At 41.4% G+C, this 22,380-nt stretch overlaps 1 protein-coding gene across 2 annotated transcripts in view; it reads left to right on the forward strand.

The window, feature by feature from the left end:
- LOC126355260 (uncharacterized) overlaps positions 1-22,380 on the forward strand; it is a 378,424-nt gene that overhangs the window by 344,720 nt on the left and 11,324 nt on the right. For both annotated transcript variants that reach the window (XM_050005547.1, XM_050005548.1), the window contains exons 14-15: positions 11,433-11,584; positions 11,690-11,899. In XM_050005547.1, the coding sequence (XP_049861504.1) occupies positions 11,433-11,584; positions 11,690-11,899 (362 nt within the window). The remainder of the gene's footprint in view (positions 1-11,432; positions 11,585-11,689; positions 11,900-22,380) is intronic.

Consider the following 22,380-nt stretch of genomic DNA (forward strand, 5'->3'; position numbering starts at 1 on the left):
ATAGCAAAATATTGACTTGGTATGACCACCTCCAACAAAAGTCCAATAATCTATGGCCAAAAAGAATATATGAATGGACACCAGATATGTGAAGAATACATCGTAGACCCCCTAGAAGATGGATGCAAGATATTAAAGATGCAATGCATTCCAGGGGCCTTCAGGAAGAACACTGGACAAATAGGAAACTGTGAAAGTTGAGAAGTAGAAGACAACAACCATCATTAAAAAAGCTGTGTATGTGATGTGACTTACAGTGGAATGACAACAAAAAACAAGTTCAAGGAAAAAAGAAGTTACACTGAGAATCAGTGGAAGTCTTCTAAGAAAACTTCACTAAAAAAAAGTGGTTTTTACCAGACTGGATTAATAAAGGAGATAGAGAAGAAAACACACACACACACACACACACACACACACACACACACACAGTTTATGAAATGACCAAACCAGGAAATCAAACAAATTGAAGCCAATATGAAGCCCTGGGTCAGAAAATATTGAAGGCATCTTGAAAATATAGATAAAGATGCAGATGTCATCATTTTTACAGAACATTTATACAGTCTTGACAAACACTTTAAATATTTGTAATGTCTACATCATACCAGTCAGCTGAGGATTACTTTATTTAGCTATAATGTATCTGACTGGATTTAGTTCATAAAAGAATCAAAAGAAGCTAAATTTATATGATTTGTGTCATTTCTTCTATTTCCCATACATAGCATTTGTTATAACTTCAAGTTAAACAAATATAAGATGCAATACATGAAAGTTACAGTTTAAGTAAACAGAGTAAGATGTGTGTACACTTTAGCAGTCAATTCATATGGCTCTGAGCACTATGGGACTTAACATCTGTGGTCATCAGTCCCCTAGAACTTAGAACGACTTAAACCTAACTAACCTAAGGACATCACACAACACCCAGTCATCACGAGGCAGAGAAAATCCCTGACCCCACCAGGAATCGAACCCAGGAATCCGGGCGTGGGAAGTGAGAACGCTACCACACAACCACGAGCTGCGGACAGTCAATTCATAACTGAGTCCGAGTCTAGCGGCCACTGGCTGGCTGACCGCTTAGGTGGCGCACTGCATGGCTGGCAGACAGCGGCACATGTAGAGGATGCGTGTAACTGTGCGGAGGCACTATAAAAGTTAGGTGAATCGCAACACTTTTCCCCCCTTTGAAGTTTTTGCACAGGTCTTGATGGAGGTGGCCTGTGGATTGCTAATGTTCATAGGTGTTGTTTGACTGGCCGTAAAGTCTCAAGGAAGAGGCTTCCCATAGGGACAGAAGTGTCCTGGATGATAACGGGTCGAGATGACAGGAGACGTGGGGGTCGAATCTGCTGGGGCCTCGTGCACCAATCAGCCCATTGTGGCAAGTCTGGTTGTTGTACCAGGAGACATGAGCGATGTGTCCGCGTCCACAGGAGAAGGAGGCGAGTAGAGTTGCTCCGACAGATGATCGTCATATGGTTCTTGCATGGGCACATCTCCTGGCGGCGTCAGTTCTTGTGATAGCACCGATATGATGGTGAGAGGACTTCGTTGTCAGTAATAAGCGATTCCAGTATCCCGAGCATCAGGTAGAGCAGAAGACGGTGTAGCGGCATCCGGAACAGGCGTTGCTGACACACGAGGCAGAAGCTGGTCTGAATGACGCACTGCAACACCCATGTCCGTCTGGATTTCATACAGGCGTTGGCCACGGTGTCTTAAGATGCGGTCAGGACTCCATTTTGGTCGCCTGCCATATCCCCATACCCACACAAGGTCATCGGCGGTGAACCAACCAAGCGAAGGCACCCGCGGCCATGAGGTGGAAGGCTGCAGAAGATGAAGTAGCATGTGGGGCTGTCAGCCATGTAAGAGCTCAGCTGGGCTGTGGTCGCCCATGGGGGTGAAACGGTAAGAAGCCAGAAATTTGAGAACTGCATCATCAGCAGCAGAAGAAGTCAGGAGTTTCCTCATCTGAGCCTTAAATGTGCGGACCAGTTGTTCAGCCTCACCGTTTGACTGTGGATGGAATGGAGGGGCTGTGACATGCATGGTGCCAAGACGGGCACAAAAATCCGCAAAATCGGAAGAGGCAAATTGCGGACCATTATCAGTAACAAGAGTAGAGGGAAGCCCTTCTGACATCCTGATAAGGCAATATGTCCTCTTTCTTGTAATTATGCATAATTTTTGGATGCTAGTGTACTTATAATGCTGTGTAGAACTCACACTGATGTAACAAAAATTATGGGATAGCAAATGCACATGTACACATGGTGGTAGTACTGTGAACACAAGGTATAAAAGGGCAGTGCATTATCAGAATTGTCATTTGTTCTCAGGTGGTTCATGTGGAAAGGTTTCCAATGTGATTATGGTCACAAAACAGGAATTAACAGATTTTAAATGCAGATTGATAGTTACAGCTGGACACATGGGACATCCCATTGTGGAAATTGTTAGTGAATTCAATATTCTGAGATCCACAGTGTCAAGAGCATGGCAAGGACACCACATTTCAGGCATTATCTCACAGTATGGGCAACAGATTGGTTGACAGCCTTCACTTAACAACAGAGAGCAGTGGCATTTGCACTGAGTTTTCAGTGTTAACAGACAAGCAACACTGCTTGAAATAACCACAGTACTCAATATGAGATACATCACAAATGTACCTGTTACAACAATGCAATGAAATTTGGTGTTAATGGGATATAGCAGTTGATGACTGATGGGAGTGCCTTTGCTAACAGTATGGCATTGCCTGCAGCACCTATCCTGGGCTAGTGACCATATGACCTGGTCAGATATGTCCTTATTTCAGTTGGTAAGAGCTGATAGGGTTTGAAATGGTGTTGGCTGTGTTTACATTGAATGGCCTGGGTCCTCTTTTCCAAATGAACTGATCATTGACTGGAAATGGTAATGTTTATGTATTTTGAGAACATTTGCAGCCATTATAGGATTTCAAATCCCCAAACAACAATGTCTTGTCAACGGGGTATGTTTGAGCGACATTCTGGACAAGTCAAATGAATGATTTGGTCACCAGGATCACACATCATGAAACCCATAGAACATTTATGGGACACAATCAAGAGACCAGTTCATGCACAACATCCTGCAGCAGCAATGCTTCCACAATTATGGGTGGTGTAGAGACAATATGGCTCAATGTTTCTGCAGTGGACTTCCAATGACTTGTTGAGTCCATGCCATGTCAAATTGCTGCAGTACATTGAGCAAAAGGAGGTATCCCATGACTTTTGTCACCTCAGTGTATAGTATAGCTAGTAGAAAATGGGGTGCTTTCACACTTTGATTGGAATGGAAATCCTGCAGCCAGATGATGAACAGAATTCTTGAGTGCCAATGCAAGGCATGTCATTCATTTAGGTCATCCGCTGTGAAGTAACGCATGAGCAGAAAGCAAGAGTGACTGATGGATAGACTCACAGTAGAAAATGGGGTGCTTTCACACATGGCTGTAACTTTGATTGGGATGGAAATCCTGCAGCCAGATGATGAAGAGAATTCTTGAGTGCCAATGCAAGGCAGGTCATTCATTTAGGTCATTCACTGTGAAGTAACGCATGAGCAGAAAGCAAGAGTGACTGATGGATAGACTCACAGCTTAGGTGGAGAAAATGATTTCACACTGGGGGCTGCAGGTATGAGGTATGGTATTGGGTACAATATCCCTCATCTCAGGTTGTGGCGGGAGATTCTCAAAGCCACAGCAAGGTGTGATTTGTGTTATCAAGATGTTGATAGTAGTGGGTGATGAAGACACAAGACTATGGACTATCTGGGCAGGATACTTGTCTGTTGATCTGGAAGATTAGTTCATATAAATCACCGAAATATTTTTACCAAATAGATGAAAAATGTGGTTGATAGTAGTAATGAACAGAATTGAGCTTTGAGTTTATACTCATTTAGGGTTCCAATAGTTGTTCTCTATATTGTAGTAAAAGCCCTTAAAAATCTGTCCATGTTTCTAAATAATGTGGATATCTTCATAATTATGTCTTATTAGTGTCTTCTTCTACATCTCAGTCCTGAGACTGATATTTTCTGTTAGTGTTACAAGGTAGAATGTGTCCAGTTACATAAGTATCCATACATGTAGTACAAAGATAATTCTTTTCTTTCAACAAGTAGTCATATTAATATATATGGGATGGAGTGTTAGCCATAAGGTATACAGGAGACCTTCCATGAAGTTTGGAAAGTTGGACAGTACTGCTAAAAAAAAAATGAAGCTGGGGAGAGGGTTGGCCATGAGTGGTGCCTGGATAGCTCAGTAAGATCATTTCACACAAAATGCTAGGTTCAAAGCTCACCTCTCAATCACCGCTGCAATTTGCTAGAACGTTTCAAACTACTGCACACTTTTCTGCAGAGTGTAAGATTCTATATATATTTTCATCTTTATGCTTTAAATCAGTTTTTTCTGTTCGCAGAACATTTTTTGTAATATATATGATCAAAAAAGAGAATGTAATAGCATGTGCTTGGGACTGAATGCACAATAATATTTCTCAGTACGTTCAATAAAGAAAATTCAGTATAGTTGCTCACACTGATTAGTGAATTATTAACTTGTTCCACATCTATGAATATCCTGCTCTGTTTGCGTTCAGTAACATTTTCAATCTAGTGAGCATGGCTGTCAAATGGTCATCAGGTAAGGAATAGGGAAGAGGGTTGTACCTTGAGGTGGCATGTACCCTGACCCATTTCACAACTCTAGTCTTTGCTCTCTAACTTCAGTCTTTTTCACGCCAATGGTATGTGTAAGACAGCTTAGTTACTGAAACAATTATATAAATTTCCTTGACATGTATCAATGGTTTTTTTCTTCTAAAAGTAACTTTTTCTGTTCTGATTCAATGTTACTCCAGCTACAGATGCATAAATAAAATTAATCTTAAATGGTTAAGTTTTATGATAGACATTTGTCATACAGTAATAACCAAGCTGCCATTTTATTATTTTAAGTTACGTTAACCATTTATTGAAGTGGGAGGAAAATTGTACCTTTGGCCAAGTGGTGATATTACACCATGATCATGGCCCAAGTACTTTGTAATAAACATTTATAATATGGTAATAGAGATTAACATGGACTTCAAACAATAAAAGTAATTTGTTGCTTTTAAATATTTATTAGCATGAATTTTAGGCCAGTTTGTTAACAAAAATTACTTTCATGTGTGTGAATTTGTGTATTGTGTATCAAAAACCGTTTGATCTGTTATGAGAAAAGAAGATGTCAGTGTAACAGAGAGAAAATATCTCTCCAAGCTAGTGATAAATAGTAAAGCTGTTGCAGATCCCAGTATAACATATGAATCCATCCATGATATCTTCATGTATATTAGTGACTGGTCACCATCAAGTACAAATCCTTTTATGCAGAGAGAAATTGCTCAGGTTTTAAGTTTTCCCATGTTCAAAGCTTTGATGTTCTGAAAATCATAATGTTCCTAAAAAATTTAAACTCATTAGGTTTGGATGAGGTTCCCATTACAATCACTAAGTTAGTCTGTCATAGTATTTCATATCCACTCTCCCTCATAAGCACCCACTCTTTTGATGAGGAATGTTTTCCAGATTGATTAAAATACACTAAGGTTTAAGTCGGACAAGCCCTTAGAAAGAGAAAACAAGATGAAATGGGGAGTTGTAGACCTATCTTATTGTTTCTCAAAAATATTTGAGAGAGTTTCATGTGATCAGTTCGGCCCAGATTGCATTGACCTAAAACACATCAAAATATGCAAGCACTTATGGCCTAAAACTTATACAAATATGAACTTAAAGATAAAATATGAGTTAACTTCATTTAAAAACATTCTTGTTGATTGGTTTTGATACCATGTAACACAAAATTCTCTTCTGAACAAACTGTGAGTGTAGTAATTACTTTTTGCAGTGTTTGAAACTACCTAGGACTATTTTTGAAATGTCTACATGAAACCTATCCAAACAATGAAACCAAATTTTTACTCCTGTACACCATTTGTTTAAGGTCATACAGATTAGTTAATACAACCTGTCAGTCTATTTTCTTCAGTGTTGCATGGGATCAAAAGGTGCATTTTTCAGTATTCCATTTTCAAAGATCTACAGTTGTTCTTGAGGATAGTTTTATACCTGCAAAAGTTCCTCTCCACCTCACAGGAGCAAATTTGAAGACAGAAAGGTCACTAGAGGCCAGCATTGGTTCATTGTGTTCAAATGTTGTGGCATTCCCAGAAAGACTCACTAATTTTGCACATTGTATAATATCCAAGATTTCATGGTAGACAATTTTCCAATTTGTTGCTCACTTTGTCAGCCACATGACCATGAGCTTGTAGGTGGTGGGGAGTGGGCATGGTAATTGTGACAATAAATAATCACTGACACTCCTGTCACTTACTATGAATACTTCTATTCTTGCAGTCTATACACAATGCTTGTAGCATAGAGCATGTACTACAGAGAACTGATCTGGCAAAGATACAGTTGTTCTTGCTGTGGTAGGGCAGAGATGTTATTGGAGGCGGGGCATAGAGCCAGTGGTTGTATGTCCCCACAAGCTCAACCCAACTCACTCTGCAGATGTTGCACAACATCCACAGTGTCACACCATTGAGTACCAGTAGCTTTCAGTCATATGATGGCTTCTGCATCTCTGTGTAACGTATGTACAACGCAACTGACATACACCACATTGGGTAGATAATCTGGAGCCCCGCTAAGCCATGTATGAGGCACCATCTATCACTAGCAACAAATCACTGTCTCTGTTCAAGCCACCTGGCCACAATAGTTCCATAGAGTTAACAAATAAATTATCAATTGTTAAGTTGTTTACTCTTTTGAGAGCTTCACACATTAGGAGGAAATTTTACCTAGGCCTGTCAACTTTTAGAATGCCAACCACTTTGTTGTGCACCTCCTTGTAGCACACATAGATTCACATGAAACTGTGTGTGTTGTAGAGGAGGGTATTAGTGTTTAACATCCCATTGACAACGAGGTCATTAGCGATGAGCACAAGCTCAGATGTGGGAAGGATGGAGAAGGAAAGTGGCCACGCCCTTTTGAAGGGACCGTCCTGGCATTTGCAATTAGGGGAACCATGGACAACCTAAATCAGGATGGCCAAATATGGGTGTGAGCCAAATGCTAGTCCACTGTGCTAATCACTGCATTAACCCACTCAGTGCGTGTGTTGTAAACTTCTCCAAGACTTGTCCGGAGCATAGATTCTTCAGCTTTTCCAATGAGATGTTTCAAGACATCATAATCTCATAAGAGTCCTTGAAGAATGGTTGCGCCATTGAAGATGGACCTGACTTCTCAAATAACAGTATTTGTCTGCTGTCATCTTCAGGACTTCTCTTCACACAGTTACTGTGTTTGGTGGTAGTACAGTGTTTTTCCACATAAAGTGCTTTTCTGCACTAACTTTAACTTCACATTTGTTACAAAAATATTTCCCCATCAATACTCAAGAACTTCTTGCCAAACAATGAACAAAATCTTGCAACTTCATACAACTAGAGCACTTTACTTTCAGATTATTGAACCAAGCTGAGTTTCTATTCAAACTGAACAGTGTGGCCATGTGTGCAATGTTTATTATGTTGCAAGCTGCTTTGGTTGGCTTTGAGAGCATCTTTTTGACCCCATGCAGCAACGCCTTATCAAACCAACTAGTGTGTTATACTGCTTGCCACCTTTTTGTCCCAATAAATAATGCTTTGTAGTAATGGTTGTGCTTATTTGTGACAATACCACCAAAACACCACCATGTGTGCAACATTTTCATGTTTTTCTTCTTGTGGCCTTAAAGTTACAACAAAAATGTGCATTTTTGAGAAAAGTTGGCCATAATATGACCTATTATAACCAAAGTTGGTTGAGATATGATCTTTACTAAAAAATATGTAAATATGGCCTTATATGCACAATAAAAATACATTTTCCTATGCTACAGTACCTGGATAAAGCATAAATTGTAAAATTCACCCTGAATTTCATGGAAAAAAAATGAGTTTTCATTACAATCCCAGTCCTAGTGATCAGTTAGAAAATTGTCATTCATCCCAGAGCATTATTATATGCAAACAATACTGTATCATTAAAGACTGCAGCACAACCTATGCAATAAATAAAGTGGTTACAAAAGTAAACAGATTCCTAATAATGGAATATATGTGTTCGGTGCCTTTTATGACCTCATCAAAGGTTTTGATGCTATAAATCATGGCCAGCGTCTCAACAAACTATTGTTTTCAAGGTTGTTCTCTTAGTTAGATGCCATTTCATTTAGCAAACATTAAAAAGCGTACCTGTTTAAATCAATGGCAAAAAATTCCTGTCTGGCTGGAAACACACACAATTAGGCATTCCACAAAGTTCTGTATTAGGGCCCTTAGTATTATGATATTACATTGGTGATATGCCAAGCCAGATTCATTCTGATGGCATCCTCTATGCAGATGACTCAACAGCAATAGTGTGCTGTTAACTGATGAAACTTTACTCTGCCATGCTGAGCAGGCTCTTGGGTCTTACAGACTTGGGTCAAAAATAATACCTTGAAACCAAACTATGCAAAAATGGAAGCTGTTTGTTTCACCATAAAACAATGTACACAATGTGTAAGTTAAATATACTACTGAATATAGACAACAAACTGAACACTGCTAATTGTCAAATTTCCTCGTGTAATATTACTACAAAAAAAAGTGTTGTGAGGTAATCACGTGGACAGCATATTGAGTCAGCTGAACAGTCCCACATATGTTTTATGTAAAATTGCTGTGTTTACTGTAGAAAAACTGTATATCATTCATATTTTTCTTCTGTTCATTAGATGCAGTATAATTATCTCAGAAAAATAATCTTCTCAAAGCTTTTAGACTACAGAAAAAGTTCTTCAGAGCTATGGTGGGAGCAAAACAACATTGCACACCATTGTCCATAAAGTTAAATCTGATGTCAACTCCAAGTCTGTATGTACATGAGACTCTCATTTCACCAAAGAGAAACCTACAATTTTTTGAGAGCAACTGTTTGTGCCTCAGCATGAGACTAGACATAGGGCAAGTTACATGGTACATAGCTACAGACTAAAACTATATGAAGAAACTCCTCATTATATGGGCATGAAATTTGTAAATGAATCCTGTAAGAGTTAAGTGTGACCCAAATCTAAAAATGACTGAAAACACCCAACAAATAAGTGCTACTGTAGTGTAGAAGATCTTATTAATAATAAACAACTAAAACAGTATCTGGATAAAGAAGTAACACTGTATGTTTTATTACCTTAGAATTGTTTCACCTGTGTCCTATATTTCACTGTATGAGGCATGTTGTGTGATAATAAATATTTGATTAGATTTGATGCTAAGGTATACATAATATTTTGTAACAGAACCCTTTACCATGACATTAAATTCAGTTGAGAATTGTAGAGAATTATGATCTTCACATACGAAACAAAGTTTCTTATCTAATGGGTCATCTGGAAGAGACCTTCCTAGCCTCCTAAAACATCAAACTCCTAATCTCGTTCAGGTTCGTTAATGATATATTCATGATCTGGTCTCTGGGCCAAGACACTCCATGTTTGTTCCTTCACAACCTCAACAGTTTCTCTACCACTCTGTTCATGTGGTCCTCCTCAACCCAGCATGCAGCCTTACTAAATGTTGATCTCCTCCTCTCTGATGGCTCCATTTTGCATCTCCGCCCACATTAAACCCACCAACCACCAACAGTACCTGCATTTTGAAAGTTGTCATCCCTTTCACACCAAAAAATCCATCCTATACAACCTGGCTACCTAGGGACAGCGGATCTGCAGTGTCAAAAACTCCCTTGCTCAGTATGCTGAAGGTCTCACCAAGGCCTTCACAGACAGGCACTATCCTCCAGACCTAGTCCGCAAACAGATCTGTGCCATTTGCCTTCACACCCCCAATCCACCCATCACTCCCAAGAACCAGCACAAAGGAGTGTCCCCTACATCATCCAGTACCACCCCAGACTGGAACAACTGAACAACAGGTTTGGTTACCTATCATCATGCCCTGAAATGAGGGACATCCTACCCGAGATATCCTCCCCCCCCCCCCCCTCCCCCAAAGTGGCGGTCTGTCGCCCACCCAACCTCCACTGTATCCTAGTCCATCGCTATGGCACTTCCAATCCCAACACCTTGCCACAAGGATTGTATCCCTGTGGAAGACAGGTCCAAAACCTGGCCAATCCATTCACTCAGCACGTCCAATTGCAGGTCACAGGTTTAGCCTACCCCTTCAGGGATCAGGCCATCTGTAAAAGCAGCTTTGTCATTTACCACTCTGCTGCAATCATTTCACAGCTTTTTATATTGGTATGACTACCAACCAGCTGCCACCAGGATGAACGGACATTGTCAGACTGTGGCGAAGAGCAAAATGGCACTGCATGCAACTGAACACTAAACACTTGATTTCAATGTCTGATTCACTACCCAAGCCATCTGGATCCTTCTCTCCACCACCAGCTTTTCTGAACTGTACAGATGGGAGTTATCCTTACAACACGTTCTCCACTCCCATAATTATCCAGGCCTCAACCTGCCCCCCACAGCCTCCACCCAACATTTTCTGCCCCCTCTGTCCTATCATCTCCTTCCCATTCTCATCTCCAACTCTGTTTATTTGTTGCCTTCTGCCTATGCATCGGTCCATCTTTCCCCTCTCCACTCCCTTTTCGATTTTTTTCCCCATCTCTCTGCCCCAGAACCTCCTGATGCAGCATTTGTTGGCGTTCTAGTCCCTGAACACTCCACCAGACATTGCTCGTCTCTCTTTTCCCACCCATACACTGCTATCCCTTACTCTTCCCTGCCCCCTTCAGATTGCTGCTTGCATCCCACGTGGCAGCTGCATTCCAGCCCGAGGTGTTGGAGTTGGTGGTTATGTATGCATGAGGGGTGCTTGTTTGTGTGTATGAATGGTGTGTGTCACTCTTTTACTGATGAAGGTTGTGACCAAGAGTTGTATGTAAGTGTCTTTTAATTGTGCCTTCTTTATGGTAAGTAGCAATCTGTCTTTTCCTACCTTGCTGAAGTTCCTATCTGGCGTTTCCATTGTTTTAAAATTTCTTATCTACATTTGAAATGGACAGTTATTACTTACACTTAGTTTTCTTATCTCAGTGTCTCTATGGAAGCAGATAAATTATTTATTATAAAATAACACTCTGATTGTAAAAACCAAGGCTGGATATGGGAAACACCTTACTTAGTATATTCCATGTTTCTATTTTTAATATTCTTTCTCTTTTTCCAGTCCGAGTAGAGTTTTATTGTTATTTTGTGAGTTGGGGTAAGAAGTAATTATGCTGTTTCCAAATTCTTATTCCAGGAGAGAGGGAGAAGCTTATGGAACTTCTGCTAGAGGGTTATGATCATATACTTGATGTCGAAAATGATGATGGACTATCAATAATTGAGGTAGTAGCACAAAGTGAACAGCCTGAGACATTACAGTTTTTGCAGTCTATATCTGACTTTGAGGTTTGTATTTATTAATAAAGGCAATTAATAACTAAATGTTATGGGTAAATCGAAACATAACAAAAAAGTTTGCACTTGTAGAAGTAAAATGCATTGTTGTGATAGGAAAGAAGAGAGGAGCTTCATAATGCCGTACGTCAGGGGAATCTTTTAAGAGTTCGTGAGCTTCTTGAAGCAGATGATGCAGAACTTCTTGCTATTGCAAAGAACATATATGGTCGAAGCAGTCTGCATATAGCTGTACTGTGTCAAGATGAAGAGATCACACAGTTTCTGACTGATAGATTTCCTACAACACTGAAAACCGGAGATAATGTAAGTATGTCATTCCATTCCAACTTGTACTTATTTACTCCATTCATTAAGTATTACAGCCAGCTATGTGCCATACAAATAACAGTTATCCAAAAGGGAAAAAGAGAAAGATAATTGGTATAGCACTAGTGCATAAATGAATCACAACATTGTAACCCATTTACAGGCAGAGTCATTATAGTTATTGATATATGAGTGGCATGTAATCAATAAAACAACTACACCTGCTGCAGAATAAAATAAAGTAAGGAACACTGAAATATGAAATTTGGAGTAGAATAAAATAAGTCTAAAGATAGATCATCAGTGAGCAGGTGCATAGAAGAGATGGAAAATTTAATAGTTTTTAGACAAAATCTTTTTAAGAGTTAACAAATTCTCTCTCTCTCTCTCTCTCTCTCTCTCTCTCTCTCTCTCTCTCTCGCTCGTCTCTCTTTCTCTCTCTGTCTCCTCCACCCCCTCCCCCCTCTCTCTCTGTTGCTCCTGACTACTTTAACAACAATGTGATTCTCTAAACATGTGACTACATCTATGAATATGTGTAACAGTAAACATGTAACTGCACATCTACGAATATAGAAGTTGCAATGCATTCCATCTGATGATGAACATAAATAATTAAAAAAATTAGCAGTCTTTATTTGCAGTGCCAGCAGAGAGACAAGGCTTAGTGATCTCAATGCTAGTCTTAGAGTGGTAATAATAAATGTGGACAAAATATTTATCAAGAAGGTTATAGAAGATCTGTGTGTCTGGTATATCTGATACACTATCACTTACATCCTATCAATATTTCAGGCATACTAGTACCATTTAGATCAAAAGTGAGAGATAGCGAAGAGTTGTAAATTACATTCTGAATAAATGTGTATCAAGTGAAGAATAAAATATAGCAAAGTTATCATTTGGGAAATGTTGAGGGAACAGATTATGACTCTTTCAGATCAAAAGACCTTGCTGGGAAGCTGAAAGATTAATACAAACTTATAAATTTGTCAGTTGATCTATGCTGAATCTAATGAAAATTTTGCCCATCATATTTCAGAAAATAGTAGAACATTTTGGTGCTATGTAAAGTTAGTGAATGACAAAACCTGTCATCTCATTTCTTATGGATCACTCCATTGTCAAGTCAGAGCACAAGAAGAAGAAAGGCTGAACATATATTTTTTTTTAATTTAAAACTACAATCCTGTATAGCTATTGTACTACCCTCTGTCTGCCAGGCTGATGTGTGATATTGGAATAACCATCATCAGTATTCAGAGACAACAAAAATACTGAAATTAAAAAAGTCACTAAACATGCCAAACTTTCTATTAGACAGAAATTTTGGGGAATTAGTTCACAAACACCAAGAAATACTCACGTGGGGAAAACATGATTAGAAAAGAGTGGATATCATTCTACTGAATATTATATGATATGTACAATGAGCACTGAACTCAAGAGTCAAATATTTATACATTGCAGAGAAACATGTGGAGCAGATGAAGTGCTTGAACAAAGCAGACTGTAAATCCAAAAGATAAATCTGCTTGATGATAAAAATAGTTACTATGTTAAATGTAAATAAATGAATGATTGAAAATCTTTTATCTTTCTTGTGAAGCCAGATAATAGTCATTTCTGCTAATTATATTTTTCTAAAACGAAACTTTAGACCTTGTTAGAGTCACAGTTGTGAAAGAATTCACATACTCTCCAATTTGGATTTCATAGAAATTTGCTCTAAAAAGATAGCAAATTGTTATCCAAAACATTGAAAGAACATGCATCTCAGATTTACAGCTCTTTACACACAGAATATAGCTCAGTGTAATACTGAAGGAGATATATGTGTTAAAAGCTCTGTTTTGAAGGGAGAAAACACACAAAGCCAGTTTATACTCATTTACTCATTCATACACTAATTATCAAGTCATCAGGTACATAGGACTGTACAAAAGTTCCAAATTTTCTGAATTTTAAATATTGTATGTAGTGTACTGCAATGTAGAATCAAAATTTTTTACCTAGAGAACCTTGTGCTAGTTTGGGAGGAGCCATCAAACAGAAATTTTGACATTTTTTCCCCTAGCATTGGATGCAAAAATACCTTAAACCTCTCTTGTAGAGTGTACTAAAATACAGCAAAATCATCAAAAAAAGTTAAAGGGACAAGTTTTAGCATAATTTTTTTCAAAAGGATAATGGTAGGCACCTCTTATGGTCAATGTTTAACAGCAACAACACCACTCCCCACCATCATATCTGCTCACTCCCCACCATCATATCTGCTAAGTCCATTTACAAATGGCAAAAATTGCAGCTTCTTTGTGGCAGATACTTCTAAACTTGCTATGTTTAGAACCCTAAGGTCACCTCCTTCCTTACTGTCTTCAATGAGATCTGTTTCCAGTATAGATCAATAACTACACAGAAAATCATAGTTTTTCATCTATGCAATGACCCTATAAAATTTCCATTACATCTGATATGATGCCATTTCTTACCAGCTACAGGGATATTTTAAAAATGTAAATTACTCCTAATGAAAAAAACAATTAACAGATTACAAAGTCGCTTGAAAGAAGTCAATGACTTGACTAATTTTGCCCAAATGACAAGACAGATTTGCCATCAGCTTCTTCCACTTCAGTAATGATGTATTTGGTGGGATTTTACTGTTGTCACTATCATCAAAACGGAATCTGCAGCTGCATTCATCATTGTCATTGTGTGAATCATCCCTCCTCATGTTAGCTCCTAGCCCCAAACTATTGAAATAACTGCATTACCCAGTCAGGTCTGCACATACATGTCAATACACAAAGTATTATACTGGCTGGCATTGTGAGTACCAGTAGGTAAGAGTTTCATGAAGATGGAATTTGGGTTATGCTGTGAATTCAAGTCTCTCTAACCCTATGCTCAGCATATGCTTCAGAAATTTGGTGTGATGATGTGTTAAGGGTGGCTGAAAAATAGCAACCAAGTCAGACACAAAAGGATTGTGTGTGTGTGTGTGTGTGTGTGTGTGTGTGTGTGTGTGTGTGTGTGTGTGTGTGCCTGTGTGTGTGTGTATGTGTGTAAATAATGCTGACTTCTTATTTCAAAAACAAAGACTCCAAGACTTACCAAGCGGGAAAGCGCCGGCAGACAGGCACATGAACAAAACACACAAACACACACACAGAATTACGAGCTTTCGCAACTGGCAGTTGCTTCGTCAGGAAGGAAGGAAGGAAGGAGAGGGAAAAATGAAAGGGTGTGGGTTTTAAGGGAGAGGGTAAGGAGTCATTCCAATCCCGGGAGCGGAAAGACTTCCCTTAGGGGAAAAAAAGGACAGGTGTACACTCGCACACACACACACATATCCATCCGCACATACACAGACACAAGCAGACATATTTAAAGGCAAAGAGTTAAGGGCAGAGATGTCAGTCGAGGCGGAAGTACAGAGGCAAAGAAGTTGTTGAAAGACAGGTGAGGTATGAGCGGCGGCAACTTGAAATTAGCGGAGGTTGAGGCCTGGCGGATATCGAGAAGAGAGGATATACTGAAGGGCGAGTTCCCATCTCCGGAGTTCGGATAGGTTGGTGTTGGTGGGAAGTATCCAGATAACTCGGACGGTGTAACACTGTGCCAAGATGTGCTGGCCGTGCATCAAGGCATGTTTAGCCACAGGGTGATCCTCATTACCAACAAACACTGTCTGCCTGTGTCCATTCATGCGAATGGACAGTTTGTTGCTGGTCATTCCCACATAGAAAGCATCACAGTGCAGGCAGGTCAGTTGGTAAATCACGTGGGTGCTTTCACATGTGGCTCTCCCTTTGATTGTGTACACCTTCCGGGTTACAGGACTGGAGTAGGTGGTGGTGGGAGGGTGCATAGGACAGGTTTTACACCGGGGTCGGTTGCAAGGGTAGGAGCCAGAGGGTAGGGGAGGTGGTTTGGGGATTTCATAGGGATGAACCAAGAGGTTACGAAGGTTAGGTGGACGGCGGAAAGACACTCTTGGTGGAGTGGGGAGGATTTCATGAAGGATGGATCTCATTTCGGGGCAGGATTTTAGGAAGTCGTATCCCTGCTGGAGAGCCACATTCAAGGTCTGATCCAGTCCATGGAAGTATTCTGTTACAAGTGGGGCACTTTTGGGGTTCTTCTGTGAGAGGTTCTGGGTTTGAGGGGATGAGGAAGTGGCTCTGGTTATCTGCTTCTGTACCAGGTTGGGAGGGTAGTTGCGGGATGCGAAAGCTGTTTTCAGGTTGTTGGTGTAATGGTCGAGGGATTCAGGACTGGAGCAGATTCGTTTGCCACGAAGGCCTAGGCTGTAGGGAAGGGACCGTTTGATATGGAATGGGTGGCAGCTGTCATAATGGAGGTACTGTTGCTTGTTGGTGGGTTTGATGTGGACGGATGTGTGCAGCTGGCCATTGGACAGATGGAGGTCAACATCTAGGAAAGTGGCATGGGATTTGGAGTAGGACCAGGTGAATCTGATGGAACCAAAGGAGTTGAGGTTGGAGAGGAAATTCTGGAGTTGTTCTTCACTGTGAGTCCAGATCATGAAGATGTCATCAATAAATCTGTACCAAACTTTGGGTTGGCAGGCTTGGGTAACCAAGAAGGCTTCCTCTAAGCGACCCATAAATAGGTTGGCATACGAGGGGGCCATCCTGGTACCCATGGCTGTTCCCTTTAATTGTTGGTATGTCTGGCCTTCAAAAGTGAAGAAGTTGTGGGTCAGGATGAAGCTGGCTAAGGTGACGAGGAAAGAGGTTTTAGGTAGGGTGGCAGGTGATCGGCGTGAAAGGAAGTGCTCCATTGCAGCGAGGCCCTGGACGTGCGGGATATTTGTGTATAGGGAAGTGGCATCAATGGTTACCAGGATGGTTTCTGGGGGTAACAGACTGGGTACGGATTCCAGGCGTTCGAGAAAGTGGTTGGTGTCTTTGATGAAGGATGGGAGACTGCATGTAATGGGTTGAAGGTGTTGATCTACGTAGGCAGAGATACGTTCTGTGGGGGCTTGGTAACCAGCTACAATGAGGCGGCCAGGATGTTTGGGTTTGTGAATTTTAGGAAGTAGGTAGAAGGTAGGAGTGCGAGGTGACGGTGGGGTGAGGAGTTTGATGGAGTCAGGTGAAAGGTTTTGTAGGGGGCCTAAGGTTCTGAGGATTCCTTGAAGCTCCGCCTGGACATCAGGAATGGGATTACTTCGGCAAACTTTGTATGTAGAGTTGTCTGAAAGCTGACGCAGTCCCTCAGCCACATACTCCCGACGATCAAGTACCACAGTCGTGGAACCCTTGTCAGCCGGAAGAATGATGATGGATCGGTCAGCTTTCAGATCACGGATAGCCTGGGATTCGGCTGTGGTGATGTTGGGAGTAGGATTAAGGTTTTTCAAGAAAGATTGAGAGGCAAGGCTGGAAGTGAGAAATTCCTGGAAGGTTTGGAGAGGGTGATTTTGAGGAAGAGGAGGTGGGTCCCGCTGTGATGGAGGACGGAACTGTTGCAGGCAGGGTTCAATTTGGATAGTGTCTTGGGGAGTTGGATCATTAGGAGTGGGATCAGGATTGTTTTTCTTCGTGGCAAAGTGATATTTCCAGCAGAGACTACGAGTGTAGGACAGTAAATCCTTGACAAGGGCAGTTTGGTTGAACCTGGGAGTGGGGCTGAAGGTGAGGCCTTTGGATAGGACAGAGGTTTCGGATTGGGAGAGGGGTTTGGAGGAAAGGTTAACTACAGAATTGGGGTGTTGAGGTACCAGATTGTGTTGACTAGAATTTTGAGGTGTTGGGGGGAGTGGAGCTGGAAGTGGGAGATTGAGTAGATGGGAGAGACTGGGTCTGTGTGCAATGAGAGGAGGTTGAGGTTTGTTGGAAAGGTTGTGGAGGGTGAGTGAGTTGCCTTTCCGGAGGTGGGAAACCAGGAGATTGGATAGTTTTTTGAGGTGGAGGGTGGCATGTTGTTCTAATTTGCGGTTGGCCTGTAGGAGGATGCTATGTACAGCCGGTGTGGATGTGGGAGAGGAAAGATTGAGGACTTTGATTTGGGATAGGAGTTGACGGGTGTGTTCATTGGCCGAGTCGATGTATAGGTGAAGGATTAGGCGGGTGAGGGCTATGGATTGTGCTGTTTGGAACTGGTATAAGGACTGATGGAAAGAAGGATTGCAGCCAGAGATGGGAACTTTAAGTGTGAGGCCTTTGGGAGTAATGCCAAATGTCAGACAAGCCTGAGTAAATAAAATATGGGAGCGTAATCTGGCTAGGGTGAAGGCATGTTTGCGGAGGGAATGTAAATAAAATTTAATGGGGTCGTTGTAGGGATGTTGTGAGCTTGACATGGTATTGGTAGGTGGAAAGGGTAATATGAGGTTAAAGTGAAAGTAAAGAGAGGTTTATATAGGGAGAGATAAAGGTGTGAAAAAAGTCGAAAAAGTGTTGGTTTGAGATGAGCTATGTTGATCATGTGATGAACTTAGGTTGGTGAACAACAATGGGTGCAAAGGTTGGGTAGTTATGTTGTCTCCAGATCACGTTAAAGGGTGGGGAAATTCAAGAAAATTTCGAGAAATTCAAGAAAATTTCGACAAAAAAAATTTTTCGAAAAAAGTTTCGAAAAATAATTTGCGAAAAAATAAAATTCGAAAAAAATTCTCGAATAAAATCTCGAAGAATATGTGTGTAAATGTATTCAAAGGACTGGTTATCTACTGGCAGGTTATGATAATGAGGCTAACAATTGTTTGATGAAGAAATAATAACGTGTAAACCTGTGGGAAGCTGCTAGAAAATGATCGGTTTTGTGGGAAAAACGGGAATGGAAATAAAACGAAAGTTGTTGGAAAAAAAAAAAACAATCTGGTACCACAACACCCCAATTCAGTAGTTAACCTTTCCTCCAAACCCCTCTCCCAATCCGAAACCTCTGTCCTATCCAAAGGCCTCACCTTCAGCCCCACTCCCAGGTTCAACCAAACTGCCCTTGTCAAGGATTTACTGTCCTACACTCGTAGTCTCTGCTGGAAATATCACTTTGCCACGAAGAAAAACAATCCTGATCCCACTCCTAATGATCCAACTCCCCAAGACACTATCCAAATTGAACCCTGCCTGCAACAGTTCCGTCCTCCATCACAGCGGGACCCACCTCCTCTTCCTCAAAATCACCCTCTCCAAACCTTCCAGGAATTTCTCACTTCCAGCCTTGCCTCTCAATCTTTCTTGAAAAACCTTAATCCTACTCCCAACATCACCACAGCCGAATCCCAGGCTATCCGTGATCTGAAAGCTGACCGATCCATCATCATTCTTCCGGCTGACAAGGGTTCCACGACTGTGGTACTTGATCGTCGGGAGTATGTGGCTGAGGGACTGCGTCAGCTTTCAGACAACTCTACATACAAAGTTTGCCGAAGTAATCCCATTCCTGATGTCCAGGCGGAGCTTCAAGGAATCCTCAGAACCTTAGGCCCCCTACAAAACCTTTCACCTGACTCCATCAAACTCCTCACCCCACCGTCACCTCGCACTCCTACCTTCTACCTACTTCCTAAAATTCACAAACCCAAACATCCTGGCCGCCCCATTGTAGCTGGTTACCAAGCCCCCACAGAACGTATCTCTGCCTACGTAGATCAACACCTTCAACCCATTACATGCAGTCTCCCATCCTTCATCAAAGACACCAACCACTTTCTCGAACGCCTGGAATCCGTACCCAGTCTGTTACCCCCAGAAACCATCCTGGTAACCATTGATGCCACTTCCCTATACACAAATATCCCGCACGTCCAGGGCCTCGCTGCAATGGAGCACTTCCTTTCACGCCGATCACCTGCCACCCTACCTAAAACCTCTTTCCTCGTCACCTTAGCCAGCTTCATCCTGACCCACAACTTCTTCACTTTTGAAGGCCAGACATACCAACAATTAAAGGGAACAGCCATGGGTACCAGGATGGCCCCCTCGTATGCCAACCTATTTATGGGTTGCTTAGAGGAAGCCTTCTTGGTTACCCAAGCCTGCCAACCCAAAGTTTGGTACAGATTTATTGATGACATCTTCATGATCTGGACTCACAGTGAAGAACAACTCCAGAATTTCCTCTCCAACCTCAACTCCTTTGGTTCCATCAGATTCACCTGGTCCTACTCCAAATCCCATGCCACTTTCCTAGATGTTGACCTCCATCTGTCCAATGGCCAGCTGCACACATCCGTCCACATCAAACCCACCAACAAGCAACAGTACCTCCATTATGACAGCTGCCACCCATTCCATATCAAACGGTCCCTTCCCTACAGCCTAGGCCTTCGTGGCAAACGAATCTGCTCCAGTCCTGAATCCCTCGACCATTACACCAACAACCTGAAAACAGCTTTCGCATCCCGCAACTACCCTCCCAACCTGGTACAGAAGCAGATAACCAGAGCCACTTCCTCATCCCCTCAAACCCAGAACCTCTCACAGAAGAACCCCAAAAGTGCCCCACTTGTAACAGAATACTTCCCTGGACTGGATCAGACCTTGAATGTGGCTCTCCAGCAGGGATACGACTTCCTAAAATCCTGCCCCGAAATGAGATCCATCCTTCATGAAATCCTCCCCACTCCACCAAGAGTGTCTTTCCACCGTCCACCTAACCTTCGTAACCTCTTGGTTCATCCCTATGAAATCCCCAAACCACCTCCCCTACCCTCTGGCTCCTACCCTTGCAACCGACCCCGGTGTAAAACCTGTCCTATGCACCCTCCCACCACCACCTACTCCAGTCCTGTAACCCGGAAGGTGTACACAATCAAAGGGAGAGCCACATGTGAAAGCACCCACGTGATTTACCAACTGACCTGCCTGCACTGTGATGCTTTCTATGTGGGAATGACCAGCAACAAACTGTCCATTCGCATGAATGGACACAGGCAGACAGTGTTTGTTGGTAATGAGGATCACCCTGTGGCTAAACATGCCTTGATGCACGGCCAGCACATCTTGGCACAGTGTTACACCGTCCGAGTTATCTGGATACTTCCCACCAACACCAACCTATCCGAACTCCGGAGATGGGAACTCGCCCTTCAGTATATCCTCTCTTCTCGATATCCGCCAGGCCTCAACCTCCGCTAATTTCAAGTTGCCGCCGCTCATACCTCACCTGTCTTTCAACAACTTCTTTGCCTCTGTACTTCCGCCTCGACTGACATCTCTGCCCTTAACTCTTTGCCTTTAAATATGTCTGCTTGTGTCTGTGTATGTGCGGATGGATATGTGTGTGTGTGTGTGCGAGTGTACACCTGTCCTTTTTTTCCCCTAAGGGAAGTCTTTCCGCTCCCGGGATTGGAATGACTCCTTACCCTCTCCCTTAAAACCCACACCCTTTCATTTTTCCCTCTCCTTCCTTCCTTCCTTCCTGACGAAGCAACTGCCAGTTGCGAAAGCTCGTAATTCTGTGTGTGTGTTTGTGTGTTTTGTTCATGTGCCTGTCTGCCGGCGCTTTCCCGCTTGGTAAGTCTTGGAATCTTTGTTTTTAATATATTTTTCCCATGTGGAAGTTTCTTTCTGTTTTATTTACATCGTCATTAATTTGAACCCAACAATTACGTTTGTTATTGTCTCTGTTGCATTTCGAAATCTTCACTATCGTCTTACTTTCTCTTTTCGTTTGTACAAGAAGTTCCACTTTGTATTCATCTTCCATTTTTCCGTAATCTACCATACATTTTATCCTGCCTAATTATACTCAATAATACGTAATTTACTTCCAAACCATAACCTAAAATTTTCACCGCTTTCAACATAACCGCTGCTATAAAATCCATTGTTCCAAGTTTACAAACATTTCGTGTAAACTCGTGAATACTATTTCACAGCTTCAGTTCCTTTCAGACCATTACACAACCATCTCAGTTTTTTTTTTTTTTTCCAACAACTTTCGTTTTATTTCCATTCCCGTTTTTCCCACAAAACCGATCATTTTCTAGCAGCTTCCCACAGGTTTACACGTTATTATTTCTTCATCAAACAATTGTTAGCCTCATTATCATAACCTGTCAGTACATAACCAGTCCTTTGAATACATTTACACACATATTCTTCGAGATTTTATTCGAGAATTTTTTTCGAATTTTATTTTTTCGCAAATTATGTTTTCGAAACTTTTTTCGAAAAATTTTTTTTGTCGAAATTTTCTTGAATTTCTCGAAATTTTCTTGAATTTCCCCACCCTTTAACGTGATCTGGAGACAACATAACTACCCAACCTTTGCACCCATTGTTGTTCACCAACCTAAGTTCATCACATGATCAACATAGCTCATCTCAAACCAACACTTTTTCGACTTTTTTCACACCTTTATCTCTCCCTATATAAACCTCTCTTTACTTTCACTTTAACCTCATATTACCCTTTCCACCTACCAATACCATGTCAAGCTCACAACATCCCTACAACGACCCCATTAAATTTTATTTACATTCCCTCCGCAA

The sequence above is a fragment of the Schistocerca gregaria genome, chromosome 3 (assembly GCF_023897955.1).
Source record: "Schistocerca gregaria isolate iqSchGreg1 chromosome 3, iqSchGreg1.2, whole genome shotgun sequence".
In the NCBI taxonomy this organism is placed as follows: domain Eukaryota; kingdom Metazoa; phylum Arthropoda; class Insecta; order Orthoptera; family Acrididae; genus Schistocerca; species Schistocerca gregaria.